Source organism: Ochotona curzoniae, unplaced genomic scaffold (assembly GCF_017591425.1).
Source record: "Ochotona curzoniae isolate NIBS_2020 unplaced genomic scaffold, NIBS_Ocur_1.0 contig_2210, whole genome shotgun sequence".
NCBI classification, from domain to species: Eukaryota; Metazoa; Chordata; class Mammalia; order Lagomorpha; family Ochotonidae; genus Ochotona; species Ochotona curzoniae.
This window is the reverse complement of record NW_024465369.1, coordinates 33,348,609-33,365,123: the sequence shown is the minus strand read 5'-3', so window position 1 is coordinate 33,365,123 and position 16,515 is coordinate 33,348,609. Positions and strand designations below refer to the sequence as shown.

Sequence of the window (16,515 nt, the reverse complement as noted above, 5' to 3'; positions counted from 1 at the left end):
GCATTTCTCCAAAATGATGATATTTGGCCCTTAAAGATTCCTGAACACATTCTAAAAATGACATGAAGAGCATTGTATTATAGCTAACGCTCTTTAATGCTTAATTGAGGTCTTCTTCATGTCACTAAGCCACATGCCAATTAAGCTAATGTTTCCAGGCCACGAAAAGCAATTCAGAAGAATTGCCACGTCCTTAGAAAGCTGCAAAGACAGGGCTCTGGAGATGGTACTCTAAAAGTGGGCACAGGCAAATTTCAATATGCAAATGAATGCTATAAAATTAAGCCTCATTAAAATGCACTTACCAGTATAAGTGGAGGCTGATTTTGTAACCACATTTGGAATTTAGATTCTTACTACTCTCAAACAAATGCTATGTAAACATATCAATTAAGTAATCAAATGATTCTTTGCCTACCTTCTACTTTCAACTTTGGCCTTCAAAATACAAATCCTGGAAAGATCCAAGGAAGGAAATAGAGTATGCTATGAAAACATAATTTTTTGAAAATCTGTAATGTATTCATTTTCATTTATATGAGAAGCAGAGAAGGCCAGCACCATTACTGTATTAGTCAAGCCAATGCCTGCAGTGTCAGCATCCCATACAGGCATCAGTTCATTTCCTGGCTGCTCTATCTCTAATCCAGCTCCCTGCTTATTGCCTGGGAAAGTGGTAGAAGATGGCCCAAAAGGTCTTGGGACCCCACACCCATGTGGGAGACCTGGAGGAATCTCCTGGTTCCCGGCTATGGATCTGCTCAGCTCTGCTCCAGTCACTGCAGACATTTAGGGAGTAAACTAGAAGATGAAATATCTTTCTCTCCAGTTCTCCTTTTTTTTTTAATTTTATTTTTATTGGAAACAGAGAGGAGGAGAGACAGAGAGGAAGATCAACTATCTGTTGGCTCTTCCTAAGCTGCATCAGCCAGAGCTGAGCCAATCCGAAGCCAGGAACCTAGAACCTCTTCTGGGTCTCCCACACAGGTAGAGTTCCAAGGCTTTGAGCTGTCCTCCACTGCTTTCCCAGGCCACAAGAAGGGAGATGGATGGGAAGCAGGGCTGCCAGGATTAGAATCGGCGGCCAGCGCTTGCAAGGCAAAGACTTTAGCCGCTAGGTTATCGTGCCAGATCCTTAAATAAATAAATCTTAAATAAAAAGAGGGACATCAGGGAGGTGAAGGACCCTCCTATGGGCACCTTATCTCAGCCTCAGGTGTAACTGCTCCTTATAGCTGCCATCTCTATCTTATCTAGAGTTGTGTTTACTTTTCCTAGTCAATCGTTCATTACTTCCATGCTCAATAATTCTCTCTATATTAAGCCTTCCCTGCTTAAATTACTATAGAGTTTCAATCTTTTGACTGAAACTGCAGTGACTTGGCACAGTGGGTTGAGTTATCTCTTTGAGATGCCAGCACCCCACATCAGGGTGCTGATCTGAGCTGGGGCTCCTGCATGTCCATCCAGCTTCCCACTAATGCATGGTGTGGGAGCAAGAGATGAGGGCTCAGATAGTTCAGTCCTGTCACCCACCTCGGAGCCCCAGATTGGCTCCTGGCTTCAGTTGAACTCAGCCCTGGCTGATGCAGGCTTTTGAGGATATTTCAGAGGACTTTGAGTACCTCACCAAAAGATGGAAATCAGGACAGGCTGAATAACACTTCAGGCGAGGGTTCGACAACAAGCACCTAAGGTCTGTGGAAACACTGGGGCAAACATAATCAGCCAACACACCTTAGCATTTCTCAGGCCTGGCACGATGGCCTACCAGTTAAAGTCCTTGCCTTGCACACACTGGGATCCCATATTGGTGCCAGTTCTAATCCCAGTAGTCCCACTTCTTATCCAACTCCCTGCTTGTGGCCTGGAAAAGCAATGGAGGATCAACCTTGTTGATATCTCAGGATTCTGCCAGTTATATTTTGGATGATAAGTAAAAAGCCCAGATGGTAGTCAGAGCCCAGTGGAAATTGTCCCGTGTGACAACAGGTTGGCTTCCTCTCTGTACAGTTCATTGTACAGAGTTCATTGATTTATTTAAAATGCAGAGCAGTAGAAAGGGAAAGATATTCACAACAAGCAGAGCTAGCCCAGGGAGAAGCCAGAAACTCCATCCTGGCCTCCCACAAGCACTTGAGCCATGACTTGCTCTCTCCCAGAATGCCCATGAGTGAGGAAGCTGCACCAGAAGCAGAGGCAAGACTGGAACCCTGGCTTTCCAATATGGGATGCAAGCATCCCAAGCAGTGGATTAACACACTGTCCCACAATACCTGCCCCCTTCTTTTGCTTTCAGAGAGCCCCTCTTCAGCTCCTTAGTCTTCTATGAATGGGGCTGATATAGGTGAAGCTCTCAGTGACATCTGGACATCACTGTCCTCTTCCACAAGGACTTGGTGTGGCTCCGCAGCCTTCAGCTTTCCCCTAAGTATGCTGCTGAATTGTGTCCAGTTCCAAATGGCACCAAAGCACAGCCTCAACACAGAGCTCAGCTATGTGATAACACCAGCAACACACATACAGTGGAAGACCGGAAGTACACAAAAACAATGCCCTAAAGTGGCCCAAAAGGACATCCCCAAGTCCCTGCATTGGTATACTTCCCACCAATGAGAGCCTTCTGGGCCCCTTGAAAGGCCAGTCTCCTGGGAGGTTTGCTTTGTTTTGTTGGGTTTTTTTTTCCTCCTGTTGGCAGTTAATTCATTCTTTGGTCTCACTCGGTTATGCACTGCCTCTGCCCTGCTTCATCCTGTCGGCCTGGGTCCCACAGATCCAAAACCGCCTGCAGCAGGCAGTGGGTGTATCTCCCATGACAACTACCAGGCATAATAAGCATGTGCCCAGGGCAGAAGTGACACTGACATGGAGGGGAGGGCCCATATGGCAGACTGACAAAACCTCTACAATCCATCACCCTTAAAAGGAAGCACATCTGATTCAGGCTGGGACCTGCCCAAAGCCCAGTAATGATCACGTTAGCACTGGGGCTCCTCATGATAACAGCCAGCTGTGTTAAGCTAGTTCTATTCATGAACTGAATGTCCCACTGAACCAAATGGTTCAGTTCTCTGGTTGGCTCCCAATCGAGACGCTGGTTTTCATGGATAACAGATGTTCTGGATTGCTCTCTGTGCTTTGCTGACAAAGCTGTTGCATGCTTACTCCAAGTTTATTATCTTAGTTTACTAGCTAAACTGCTTTATTTTCAAAAAAGAAAACAAAGGCTGATAGCCTAAAATATTAGAAGTTTTGAGGACAAGTGTGGTAGCATACTGGGCTAAGCCATCCCTGTGGTACCTGCATCCCATATCAGAGTGCCATTTGGAGTCCCAGCTGCTCCACTTTCAATCCAACTCCTTGCTAATGCACCTGGAAGGCATCAGATGATGGTCAAAGTGTTTGGATCCCTGTTTGGAAGACCCAGCTGAAGTTGTAGGCTCCTGGCTTCAAGCTGGCCCAGACGTAGCTGCAGTGGCCATTTGGGGAGTGAGCCAGCAGATGGAAAATCTCAAAACCTCTCTCTTGGGGCTGGAGTTGTGGCCCAGTAGGTTAAGCCTCCACTGGAAATACCAGTATTCCACAGCATTTGGTTTGAGTCTTGCCTATTTTACTTCTAATTCTGTTAATACTTCTTGGAAAGCAATGAAAGATGGCCCAAGTGTTTGGGCTCCTGCCACCTACACCGGGGACTGGAAGAAGTGCCAGGCTCTTGGCTTCAGCCCAGCCCAGCTCTGGCCTTTGCAGCTGATGAAAGGTTAGCTTGCTCTCTCTATCTTTCTCTTTCTCTCTCTCTCTCTCTCACTTGCGCTCTCTTTCTCTCTGACTTTCTACTTCTCTCTGTAACTGCCTTTCAAATAAATAATGAATCCTTTTTAAAAAATCTCTCCCACCCTCAACTTTCAAATAAAACAATGAAATAACTCCTTTGTAATATTTATTTTATTAGAAAGGCAGATTTACAGAGAGAATAAGAGTTAGAAACATCTTCCATCCATTGGTTTACTCCTGAAATGGTCACAAGGACCAGAAATGAACTGATCCAAAGACAGAAGCTAGAAGCTTCTCTCTGTAAATTTGATCTGCCTTTCCAATAAAAATATTTTTTTAGGGCCCGGTGCGATGGCACAGTGGTTAAGGTCCTCGCCTTGCACGCCCGGGATCCCATATGGGTGCCGGTTCTAATCCTGGCAGCTCTGCTTCCCATCCAGCTCCCTGCCTATGGCCCGGGAAAGCAGTCGAGGACGGCCCAAAGCTTTGGGACCCTGCACCCGCGTGGGAGACCCAGAAGAGGCTCCTAGCTTCGGATTGGCTCAGCTCCAGTCGTTGCGACCACCTGGGGAGTGAATCATTGGATGGAAGATCTTCCTCTCTGTCTCTCCTCTCTGTATATCCGCCTTTCCAATAAAAATAAAATAAAATAAATCTTTAAAAATCTTTATATATATATATATATTTTTAAAAAGGGGGGGGGGCTCTATCCCAGGAGTAGCACACATTACTTTCACTCACATTCTACAGCCTAGAGTTGAGTCACACAGAAATAACTGCAAGGAGGCTGGGGAGGTGAGTGGCAGTTTTGCTGCATTCCCAGAAATTCAGATGTGCAAGGCACAAGGTCTACTCCACCAGCATTTTATGAATAATACAAATGACAAAGCTCTTTTCTGATTACACCCCAATAACTTTCCCAAAGTCACACAACTAGCAGTGCTGTGTCCAAATCAGACCTTGAGCTCAGAGTGCACTATATATATTAAGTCTAAAAATATTAGAAAAAATTATAAGTGGCAGGTGGAAGAAAATATGGAGGTATATTTTCATCATCCTGGAATAAAGATAGCACCTAAACATTCAGAAGTCATAAAAGTACATTTGGCCACACAAAACTCAAAATTTCTAAACTGGAAAACAAACATAAATAGAAGTACTTGGGGATAAATGCTGAGTATAAGCAGAAAATTAAGAGTTGACGCTCCATAATGTGTAAGGATTTCCTACATGCCTGATTTTAAAAAAAAAAATGAGCAGCGAACATAAATAGGCAATTCACAAAAGAAAATCAAATACCAAAATAAAAAGATGCTCAACTCCACTAATATAAAAGCTATGCAAATTGAAATGTGCAATACTATAAACCTATTCGATTACAAAAACTACTGAAGATTTCTAACACTCAGCCTTGGTAAGAATTTTGAAAAATGGGTCTCTTCGTACACTGCTGACGAGCAAAAAGTTTAAATTGCTACATCTAGAAGGCAATTGCGGTGTAGTGGGTTAATGTGCCACATGCAATGCAGATATCCCATTTTGAAGAGCCAGTTGAGTCCCAGGTCATCGATTTCCAATCATGCTCCCTGATAATGCACCTGGGAGAGCAACAAATGAAAGCCCAGATACTTGGGTCCTAGCCATTCACATGAGAGACTCAGATGGAGTTCCAAGAGTCTGGATTTGACTTGGCTCATCTCAAGTCACTGCAAATATCCGAAAGTAACCAGTTAATGCAAGATCCTTCCGTATCTCTGCCATTCTGCCTTTCAAACAAATGAACCCATTTTTTTTTTTTTAAATTACCACTCTCCTGGGATCAGCACAGTGGCAAATCAGTCTAATCCTGCACCTGCAGAGCCAGCATCCCATACGGGCACTGGTTCTAGCACCAGCTGCTCCATTTCTGACCCAGCTTATGTCCTAGGAAAGCAGCAGAGGATGACTCAAGGTCTTGGGGCCCTGCATCTGCATGGGAAACCTGGAAGAAGTTGCTGGCTCCTGGCTTCAGGTTGGCTCCACTCCAGCTCTTGTGGGGATTTGGGTAGTGAACCAGTAGAAGGAAGAATTCCCTCTCTGTGTCTTATGCTATACCTCTCTATTTCTCTCTATAACTCTGTCTTTCAAATAAACATACGTCTTTTTTTAAATGACTGCTTCTTAAAAAAAAAAAAGATTTTATTTTTATCAGTAAGTCAGATATACAGAGAGACAGACAGGAAGATCTTCTATCCATGGATTCACTCCCCAAGTGGCCGCAACGGTCAGAGCTGTGCTAATCCAAAGCCAGGAGCCAGGAGCCTCCTCCACGTCTCTCATGTGGGTGCAGGGTCCCAAAGCTTTGGGCCATCCTCCACTGCTTTCCCAGGCCACAAGCAGGGAGCTGGATGGGAAGTGGAGCTCCCGGGACTAGAACCAGTGCCCATATGGGATCCCAGCATGTGCAAGGCAAGGACTTCAGCCACTAAGCTACCATGCTGGGCCCTAAATGCCTGCTTTTTAAAGGAAAACTTTGTGATATATATTAAAATATCAAAACAGGACCCGGCGTGATGGCACAGTGGTTAAGGTCCTCACCTTGCACACCCGGGATCCCATATGGGTTCCGGTTCTAATCCTGGCAGCCACGCTTCCCATCCAGCTCCCTGCCTGTGGCCCGGGAAAGCAGTTGAGGACGGCCCAAAGCTTTGGGACCCTGCACCCGCGTGGGAGACCCAGAAGAGGCTCTTGGCTTCAGATCAGCATAGCATCGGCCGTTGCGCTCACTTGGGGAGTGAATCATTGGATGGAAGATCTTCCTCTCTGTATATCCGCCTTTCCGATAAAAATAAAATAAATCTTAAAAAAATAAATAAAAAATAAAATATCAAAACAATTAGCAATTAAGCTAAAGTAGCACTCTAGTTTATCAAAGGAACTAGACATGTGAGCGAAGCTGTCTAAATGATATTCCCGCAAATGTAGTATATAAGTATTGGCATATTCTATAGAACAATGCATAAAAGGATAGTCCAATAAATTACAGTATATTCCTCACATAGTCCTGAAAAAGAAAACTGTTTTATTAACTCTTGACAAGGAAAGAAGAGTTCTAAAAAATAAAAATGTATTCAGCTTGATCTCATTGTTTATAAAACAAAGGTACTGAGTACATGTTTGCATATAGTGATGCATTAATATTTACAACTGCATTGAGAGATCTGTAAGAATCCTTTGGTTCAATATATTTCCTTTCATTAAGATTCATGTAACTGGGCCCAGCGCGATAGCTTAGCAATTAAAGTCCTTGCCTTGCACGTGCCAAGATCCCATATGGCCGCCAGTTCTAATCCCAGCAGCTCCACTTCCCATCCAGCTCCCTGCTTGTGGCCTGGGAAAGCAGTGAAGAATGGCCCAAGGCCTTTGGACCCTGCACCCACATGAGAGACGTGGAGGAAGTTCCAGGCTCATGGCTTCTGATTGACACAGGACCAGCTGTTGCAGTCACTTGGGGAATGAATCATCGGACGAAAGATCTTCCTCTGTCTCTCCTCCTCTCTGTATATCTGACTTTGCAATAAAAATAAATAAATCTTTTTAAAAAAAGATTCATGTAACTTTATTTGAAAGTCAGAGTCATAGAGAGGAGGGCCAGCACAGTGGCATAAAAGCCTAATACGCCACCTGAGGTGCTGGCATTCCTGCACCTCTAAGTCCCGACTGTTCTACTTCCAACCCACCTCCCTGCTTATGTCCTGAGAACATTTACAGAGAGATGGGGAGAAACAGAGAGATCTTCCATGCACTGGTTCACTTCTCCAATAGCCTCAACAGCCAGGGTTAGAACAGGTCAAAGCCAGGAGCTTCATCCAGGTCTCCGAGAGCAGTGGCAGGGGTAAGGACTTGGGCAGTTTTCCTAGGCCATTAGCAGGGAGCTGAATTGGAAGCAGAGCAGCTGGACACAAATCACTGACTGCCCATATGGATTCTGGCATCTCGGGCTTAATCTGCCACACAACGTTGTCCTATAGCCCAATACATTCCCAGTGCTGCTTCTCTGAAAAACCTCCATGTGCTCTCCTGTGAGGGTTTTTTTCCTAATAAAAATGTATGTATTCATTCATGCATTTATTTTATTTCAAAGGCAGGATGACAGAAAGGGAAAGAAGTTCTCACTCACCAAATGACGATAGCCTAGTGGCTAAATCCTAGCCTTGTATGTGCCACTGGCATCCCATATGGGTACCAGTTCATATCCCAGATGCACCATTCTGCATCCAGCTCCCTGCTTGTGGCCTGGGAAAGCAGTAGAGCATGACCCAAAGCCTTGGGATCCTGCACCCATGTGGGAGACCTGGAAGAAGCTCCTGGTTCCTGGCTCCTGGCTATGGATCAGCTCAGCTCCAACTGTTGCAGCCACTTGGGGAGTGAGCCAGCAGACGGAAGAGCTTTCTCTCTCTCTTTCTCTGTCTATCTGCCTTTCCAATAAGAAAAAAACACAGAATAAATCTTTTTACAAAAAATGCAGGGAGCCAGGCAGGGCTACCCATTGCCAGTGCAGGCTTCTCTCCATGTTCACAGGCCACCAGGGTAGCCCAGCTATGCTACACAGGAGTGTCCCAAGCGGCCTGGCACCACAGCGCTCTTCCCAGCATGCCTGCAAACTCCATAGGAGTGTTATGGGAGGGCTGTGCACTTGGCCATCACTTGATGGCCCGAGATCCCCTACAGCCACCTCCCCTATCACAGCCCCTGATGTATTCCTCTGCAGACTGAACCCATGCCTCCCTAGCCTCCCTCAGCCCAGCTGCCTAGAGAAGGCCTGGATGAGAGCCACATCCCTGAAAAGCCTGAGATCCAGAGGGTGAGGAGGTAAAACTGGCTGGTGCTCAAGAAAACATGTGATCCCCAGGGCAAAGCTTGCACTAGGCAGGTACAGATGCTAACATGGAATGGGGCACAGGAAACAGTCCCTCTTCCAAGGCCACAGGGTCACTAACAGGGGTTCTAGCCACAAAGCTGACTCTCACAAATCCACATGCCACTTCCGGACACAGGACATGGCACAGGTCTTTGGGTGAGCTGTGGCAAACAAGAGAAGCAAACTGGGACCCAGTCAAAGGTTCTAGATGTTTCCTCCCAAATTCTCCCCCTTTTGGTCATGGTGTGTGTATTTGCTTTAACTCTAGGAGAGCCACTAAAAGTGAACGGACCTGACCAGGGTGTGAGACCTGGAAGGCAGAGAGGATGGTCCTGAAAATTCCAGAAGGGGCCGGCATGGTGGCTAAGCTAACTAATCTTCTTCCTGCAAATATAGGCATCCCATGGGGCTGCTGGTTCTGTCCTGGCTACTTCACTTCCCATCCAGCTCCCAGCCTGTGGCCTGACAAAGCAGTGGAGGACGGGGCAAAGCCTTGGGAAACCCACACCCGTGCGGGAGAACCAGCTCAGCTCCGGTCGTCAGGGCCTATTGGGGAATAAACCAGAGGATGGAACAGCTTTCTCTGTCTCTGCATAAATCTTCCTTTCCAATGAAAATGAATAAAAGAAGAGGAGGAAGAAAAAAAGAGGAGATATCCCAGGAGCAACCAATGTGGGTTGAGAGACACCAGACCAGGCGTCGTGAGGCTCCCAGCTGGCCCAAGCAGCTGGGCCTGCCAGGCCACAGCGTTTCTCCCCACACCACCAGCCCAGGCCGCAGGGCCCCAGCTCCAGGGCAGCGCCGTCCTTCCAGGGTTGAGGGTAAACCTTGCTGTGAACCATTTGCGCAGTGGCCGCCCCAGGGCTCTGGGCAGCTTGGGGCGGCGAGGGATCATTTCGTGCACGCGGATTCATAGCCTTCACGCCCGGGACCCCCGAGGCCGAGCTGGAGAGGGAGGACTGCGGCCTTGGAAGGAAGGAGGTCGCGTTTCTCCCGCCCATGCTGGCCTTAACGGGGCCTGCACGCTCCACCTGCCCCTGACGCTGCAAAGCCGGGAGGAAGGCCGGCGCAGAGCGTCCTCGCGGGGGGAGAACCTCGGCTCCCTGCTCTCGGCAGACGTCGGAGCGGGGGTCGCCACGCCCCAGCAACGGGGTGCCCGGGTCATGGCCAAGCAGGCAGGTGGAGTCCGAGCTCTGTCCCGGCCAGGCCTCCCCGAGCTAACCCTGGGGATACCTCGGCAGACACCATTCATTCGCGCCCATCCCGGGGGACGCTCACAGTTGCTTGGGAACCTCCTCGGGGGGCGTTCGGGGGCGTTACTTCTTTGCCTCGTCCGTCGAGCAGGCAGGCCCTGGGCGGTCTGCCCCAGGCCACAGCCCCAGCCCGGCGAGGGCAGACGGCTGCCTCCCTGCGGCCCGCGCCGGGGCTCCATCCCGCCTGCTGCGCGTGCCCACGCCTGCGGCCCGGTCGAAACGCAGCTTTCACCAATATGGCTGTTAGACGCCGCTCCCCCCACCCCACGGGGCACGACTCCCGCGTCAGGAAGAGACCTGGGAAGGGGTGGGGGGACGCTGGGGGACTGCTCCGGTGGCACGGGGCCTGGAGCGCGGCTGAGGGGGGCTCCGGCTGAGGGGGGCTCCGGCTGAGGGGACTCTGGCTGAGGGGGGCTCTGGCTGAGGGGGGCTCTGGCTGAGGGGGCTCTGGCTGAGGGGGGCTCCGGCTGAGGGGGGGCTCTGGCTGAGGGGGGCTCTGGCTGAGGGGGGCTCCGGCTGAGGGGGGCTCCGGCTGAGGGGGGCTCCGGCTGAAGGGGCTCCGGCTGAGGGGGGGCTCTGGCTGAGGGTGCTCCGGCTGAGGGTGCTCCGGCTGAAGGGGCTCTGGCTGAAGGGGGTTCTGGATGAGGGGGCTCTGGCTGAAGGGGGCTCCGGTTGAGGGGGGCTCCGGCTGAAGGGGCTCTGGCTGAGGGGGGCTCTGGCTGCGGAGAAGGGGCTGCTGATCAAGCTGGACCCAGGCACTCTGCGCCGACGGAAGCCGCGGCCGCCAAGGGATGTCCCTGTCCTCCCTATGCCAGGAGAGGAAACCTGAGCGAGCGCCGAGGACACGGATCCGGGAGTCTGGAGGCCGCTACGGGGCTGCGGGGCTGCGGGGCTGCGGGGCTGCGGGGCTGCGGGGCTGCGGGGCTGCGGGAGCTTTGGGCTCCCCGGGCCCGCGTCCCTCTAGAGGGAGTGGTGCTACTGAGCGGCATCAAAACGGGTCGAGCGCGCCCATAGGTACCTACCTCTGGGCGCCCACGGGTCAGAGCTGGGAGGGTCTCAGACACCCAACCGCCCGCCCGGTCCAACGATAGGTTCTAGAATGAATCTCCCGAAGGGATTGGAAGGAGCGGGTTCCCAAAGAATTGCTAGTTCGGGGAAGCTAGGAAAAAATACTAGTGAAAAAATGACATTGCCTTTTTCGGATGCAAGTCCCTGGGACCTTGACGAGGGAGTGCTGAGAGGGAAGGCACGTGACTGGCCGGCAAAGGCACGGGTCCGGGAAACGATGGCGAGGCTGCCATCGCCACCTCGCCTTCCGGATGGCAGAGACGCCCAGCAGCCGAGCCAAGGCGGAGCGCTGGGCCAGGCACGGCCCCCAAGGCCCGACCCACCTCGCGGGAGAAGTTTCTTGGCGCCTCAGGGTTCCTCTGTACCATGGGCACGACTGCCTCCCTGTGTGGTGCCAGGATTGGCGCTGGGCCCCCTGGATACATAATTCAAGCCCCGGTGGGCTCAAAGATGGGGGTAAAAGAACTGAGGCCGGGCCTGGCGTGGTGACCTAGTGGCTAAGGTCCTCACCTTAAATGCGCCAGGATCCCATATGGCTGCCAGTTCTAATCCCGACAGCTCCACTTCCCTTCCAACTCCCTGCTTTGTGGCCTGGGAAGGCAGTGACGGCCCAAGGCTTTTGGGATCCTGCACCCATGTGGGAGACATGGAAAAGATTCTGGTCTCCTGGCTTTGGATCGGCACAGCACCAGCTGTTGTGGTCACTTGGGGAATGAGTCATCGGACGGAAGATCTTCCTCTGTCTGTCCTCCGCTCATGTATCTGACTTTGCAATAAAAATAAATTAAATCTTAAAAAAAAAAAAAGGAACTGAGGCCAAAGTCACAATGCTGGACTCCCTAGCTGCGCGGTGAGAGAAGAAGAATTGAACTGGGGGGAGCGTCGGGAGGGTGGGAGGCAGCTGGGAATCCCTTTGCTGCTATCTCTCCCTTCCCAACACGTAGCTCTGGCTCTCCTCCACCCCTTAGGAGGGGGCATCACCCTATTCTGAACTGTGACAACAATTCCAAGGCCTGTCTCCACACACACTCTCTCCCCGACTCTAAACCAAACTAAGGAAATCACTGGGATATTGTGAAGCAGTAACCCGCCAATTTGAGCAAGCCCAAATTAATTAAGACTTCAAGCTCTATTTGTGCCTTCTTCCTATCCTCTCTCCCGTCCTTCTCCCTTCACCCAATGCCTCTGGTCTTGAGACACACACACACACACACACACACACACACACACACACACACACACACTGGAAGGGGTATTTTCCAGATAAAAAGGGGCTCATTTCCTTCCAGAAGCATGCCGTTTTTTTTTTCTAGATCTTAGCTAACCTTGACTTGAGGATGCCGACGGAAACAACAGAGCAGGAGCCATGCAGACAGGACCCTGGCAGGTGGGAGTCACTAAAATCTCCACTTTAGCGGGGATTTCTCCCCCCCCCCCATTGGGTGAAAAGAGCTTCCACAGTGGTGACTGGAAGAAAGCACTGAAATATGAAATCAAGACCCCCAACGGGCAACGTGGACCAGATAGCAAGAGGAGTCTATTGCAGCTGAGGGCCCAGCCAGGCTTAAGGGACCCCATAGGGACCCTCCTGAACCCAAAGGGAGGCCGTGAACTAAGTCCAGGCAGACTTGCAGGCGCATTACCTGCCTCATGTTGCCGCGGTATGAATGCTGGAGAGTTAATTACACACTTGCTTTTTCTTTTCTGGGTAAGAAGACCAAAGATTATATTTTTCAAAGTATCAACTTGTTTTCCACGAGGCAGTTGTTGTAACAAGTTCCTTCAGGGACATGTTATGTCTTTAGGAAGGGGTGCTTCAGATGGCGCGCACTAACACAATTTTGTGGCTTTTAATTACTATTTTGTTCTTTTGGGGGGTTTCAGAAGCTGGCGCCTGGGCGTGATTAGACCGTCTACCCAGCCCGCCGCAGCCTTGCGCGCTGCCCGCCAGGTGGCGCCACACGGCAGGCGCTGCCGCAGCCTCCTCGGACCCCGGGGTCCAATGGGGCGGTGTGTCCAGCACCGGCTAGCCAAGATCCCAACCGCCAGCACTCCACTGCCGACGAGTAAAAAACTGACAGTGACAGGACGGAATGGGGCCCTATGTGTAAAGCTGGATAAGAAAATAAAAAAGGTCAAACTAAGTGCATGAGATACAACTTTCTGTATTTGCTGCAAATTTGCCTAGACGCGGCAAGTCTGACGTCTAGCTAGAGAAAACTGCTCCCCCTTCGGTGTTATCCCATTCCCTGTGTGGTGAAAGCATCGGTTTCAGAATTAGGATGCACACTGGAAGCCATCTGGTCAGAGGGTTCCATCTGTGCGCCCCAAAGAGAAATCCCCTCCACTTCCCCCAGGCGTCCACCCACCCACCCAAGACGCGTAAATTGCGTGTCAGCCAAGCGCAAAGAAAAGTGGTTTGGCATGTAGTATTAGTAATAATACCTTTCAGTTTATATAGCCTTTCTCTGGAAGCAACGATGGGCACACGTTTAAATATTATCTAATTAATTGTGATAATATCCCTGTGGGTTGGTTGGGAAGCAGGTGTGATGAGACCCAGGTTTATGGATCATTTACATCAACGCACGGTGTCAAGTGCCGGCTGGAGGCGCAGCGCAAGGGCCGCGCTCAAGGTGTGTCAACAGCGACCCTGGACACCCGGCGGCAACCACCGCTCCTGCGCTGGGGGACCCCACCTGTGCCTCCGGGCAGCAGAGCCAGGTCTCGTCCGCGGGGTCCCCCGGGGGTCGCAGTCCACCCCGCGCCCGCCGCCGGCCCCCTCCACCCCGGCCGGGCGTTCCCGGGCGCCCGCCGCCCCTCGGCCCGCTGGCCCGGATTGGCCGTTGCTAGGTGACGTCGCCCGCGCTCACGTGACGCGTGTTAAATGCCCACCCTGCAGGAGCCCGCCCGACAGACAAGCGTAAAGAGCCGCGCGGGGCCGCTCACCTGCTCCCGCCTCCCGGAGCCCCGACCCGGCCCCGCCGGCCCTGCCCCCTGCGCCGCCCGCCCCCCGTGCCCGCGTGCGCGCCCGCGCGCGCCCAGAGCCCGAGCGTGGAGGATGCGGCGAACTGGAGCCGTCCCGAGCCGCGCGCGCTGACCGCCTGCCCGGGAGGAGGAGGAGGCGCCTAGACGGTTGCCTCATTTCTTGTTTTCCCTCTCCCGCTCCACCACCCCCTCCCCTCCCCCATCCCCCGTAATTACATTGGCTGCTGGAGGGGACCGGGAGAGACGGAGGAGGCGCCTGGCGGCCCCCCGCGAGCCAGCCACCCCTGCTCTTCCCCCGTCCCGGGCCAGGATGACCGGAGTCTTTGACAGTCTGGTGGCTGATATGCACTCGACCCAGATTGCGGCCTCCAGCACCTACCACCAGCACCAGCAACCCCCGAGCGGCGGCGGCGCGGGGCCCGGCGGCGGCAGCGGCCTGCACAAGCCCCAGGAGTCGCCCACCCTCCCGGTGTCCACCGCCACCGACAGCAGCTACTACAACAACCAGCAGCACCCGGCGGGCGGCGGCGCGGGGAGCTCGCCCTATGCGCACATGGGTTCCTACCAGTACCACGCCAGCGGGCTCAACAACGTCCCTTACCCGGCTAAGGGCAGCTACGACCTGAGCTACACTGCCGCCTACACCTCCTACGCGCCCTACGGAGCCAGTTCATCCCCAGCCAACAACGAGCCGGGTAGGCTGTGACGCTGGCGTCCAGGCTTTGCCAAGTCGGTCTGGTCACTGGGACAGATGGGGTAAACGTCTTTGGGGAGGGGCATCGGAAATCCTGGTCTCAACACTGCTTCGTGTCCTTCTTGCCTCCCCGCTGTCCACCCCGCAGCGAGGGTCCCATCTGCGTCCCCCATCCCTCATCCTGGCCGCACGGCCGGTGGGGACCCACGCAGGGCAAGCCGGCACACGCTGCGCCAAGCCTCCTGGCAGTTGCGTTTCCCTGCCACCTGCCTATCCTCTCCAGGATCTCCCGCGGCTGGGCGCCTGCCCTTTCCCCTTCCCCGCCTCCGAGGCGCGCGTGTTAAAAGTCGCGCGGTTTTCCGTTTTGCTTGCAGAGAAAGAGGACCTGGAGCCTGAAATCCGGATAGTGAACGGGAAGCCAAAGAAAGTCCGGAAACCTCGCACCATCTACTCCAGTTTTCAGCTGGCGGCCCTGCAGCGGCGGTTCCAGAAGACTCAGTACCTGGCGCTGCCCGAGCGAGCCGAGCTGGCGGCGTCTCTGGGCCTCACTCAGACTCAGGTGCGTCTGGCGCGGGTCGCGGGGGCGAGGGGTGCCCTGGCCCGGTGGGGAGCAACAGGCCGCCTCCCTGCAGTATTTGTCACAGTGTGTTTCAAGTGCTTTGGAGGGACTTTCAGACCGGGGCCGAGGCGTCCTAAGCTTGCAGGCCCCAAAACAAGGGAGCCCGCTTGGGCGGGAAGAAGGGCTGGACTGGGCAGAAACCCCTGGCCCTCCCAACAGCTTCCCCGCGTGGCGCGAGCACGGCACAGGCACCGGCCTTGGGGGGATCACTTCCCAGGGGGGCAAGGGCTCGGAGACCACCGCTAGCGACCGGCTCGCCCGCCCCGAGCGCTCGCGCCTCTAGCCCACCTCTGGGGTCCCGCGGTCTCTGCTCCCCTTCCCTGCCCTCCCAGGCCCGAGGTGCCTCCAGCCATGTCAATGCTCGTATCCTGTTTCCACAAAGGTCAAAATCTGGTTCCAGAACCGCCGGTCCAAGTTCAAGAAGATGTGGAAGAGCGGGGAGATCCCCTCGGAGCAACACCCAGGGGCCAGCGCTTCGCCCCCTTGTGCTTCGCCGCCGCTCTCGGCGCCGGCCTCCTGGGACTTCGGCGGGCCGCAGCGCATGGCGGGCGGCGGCGGCCCGGGCAGCGGCGGCAGCGGCGCGGGCAGTTCGGGCTCGAGCCCCAGCAGCGCCGCCTCGGCTTTCCTGGGCAACTACCCGTGGTACCACCAGGCCTCGGGCTCCGCGTCACACCTGCAGGCCGCGGCGCCGCTGCTGCACCCCGCGCAGACCCCGCAGCCGCATCACCACCACCATCATCACCACAGCGGCGGGGGCGGCGCCCCGGTGAGCGCGGGCGCGATCTTCTAAAGCCAAGGAGACGGCGTCAGAGACTGAGACGGCGGCGGGGAGGCCAGGGACCCTCGGTGTTCGCCTCCCCTCTCCCCAAGCAGGCCTGGGGTCCTTCCCACGGGCTCGCCACCGACAGCCAGCCGGCCGGCCCGCCTCTGCGTAAGGCCCAGGCCCACAGTGGCCGGCCTTGCTCCTCCGCGAAGCCGCGCAGCCCCGCAGCGCCGGCTCTCCTGGGGGGGAAGCGGGCCGTGCCGCAGGCCGCCCCCACGGCTGCATTACCGACCTGAGCCACGGCTCGGCCGTTTGGAGGGAGCCCCGCCTCGAACTTGCCGCGCCCCCGCCCCCGTGCCGCCCGGGCGAGGCCGCCCGGCGCCTCCGTCGCCCGGGGCCCTGCGCTGGGACGCGGAGAGGGCCGCCTCCCCGCCAGGCTTCCCTGGCGCTCTGAGGCTC

General features: G+C 53.9%; 1 protein-coding gene across 1 annotated transcript; it reads left to right on the top strand.

The window, feature by feature from the left end:
* Positions 1–14,290: 14,290 nt before the first annotated feature.
* On the top strand, positions 14,291–16,083 carry DLX2 (distal-less homeobox 2). Its single transcript, XM_040972095.1, has 3 exons — positions 14,291–14,675; positions 15,049–15,233; positions 15,676–16,083. Exons 1-3 carry the CDS (start codon positions 14,291–14,293, stop codon positions 16,081–16,083), a joined length of 978 nt encoding a protein of 325 aa, XP_040828029.1.
* The last annotated feature ends 432 nt before the right edge of the window (positions 16,084–16,515 follow it).

Coding starts and splice junctions, on each gene's coding strand:
- DLX2 (XM_040972095.1), top strand. CDS start 14,291: ATGACCGGAGTCTTTGACAGTCTGGTGGCTGATATGCACTCGACCCAG. Junction 14,676..15,048: donor CCCAGCCAACAACGAGCCGG/GTAGGCTGTGAC, acceptor TTTTGCTTGCAG/AGAAAGAGGACCTGGAGCCT. Junction 15,234..15,675: donor TGGGCCTCACTCAGACTCAG/GTGCGTCTGGCG, acceptor GTTTCCACAAAG/GTCAAAATCTGGTTCCAGAA.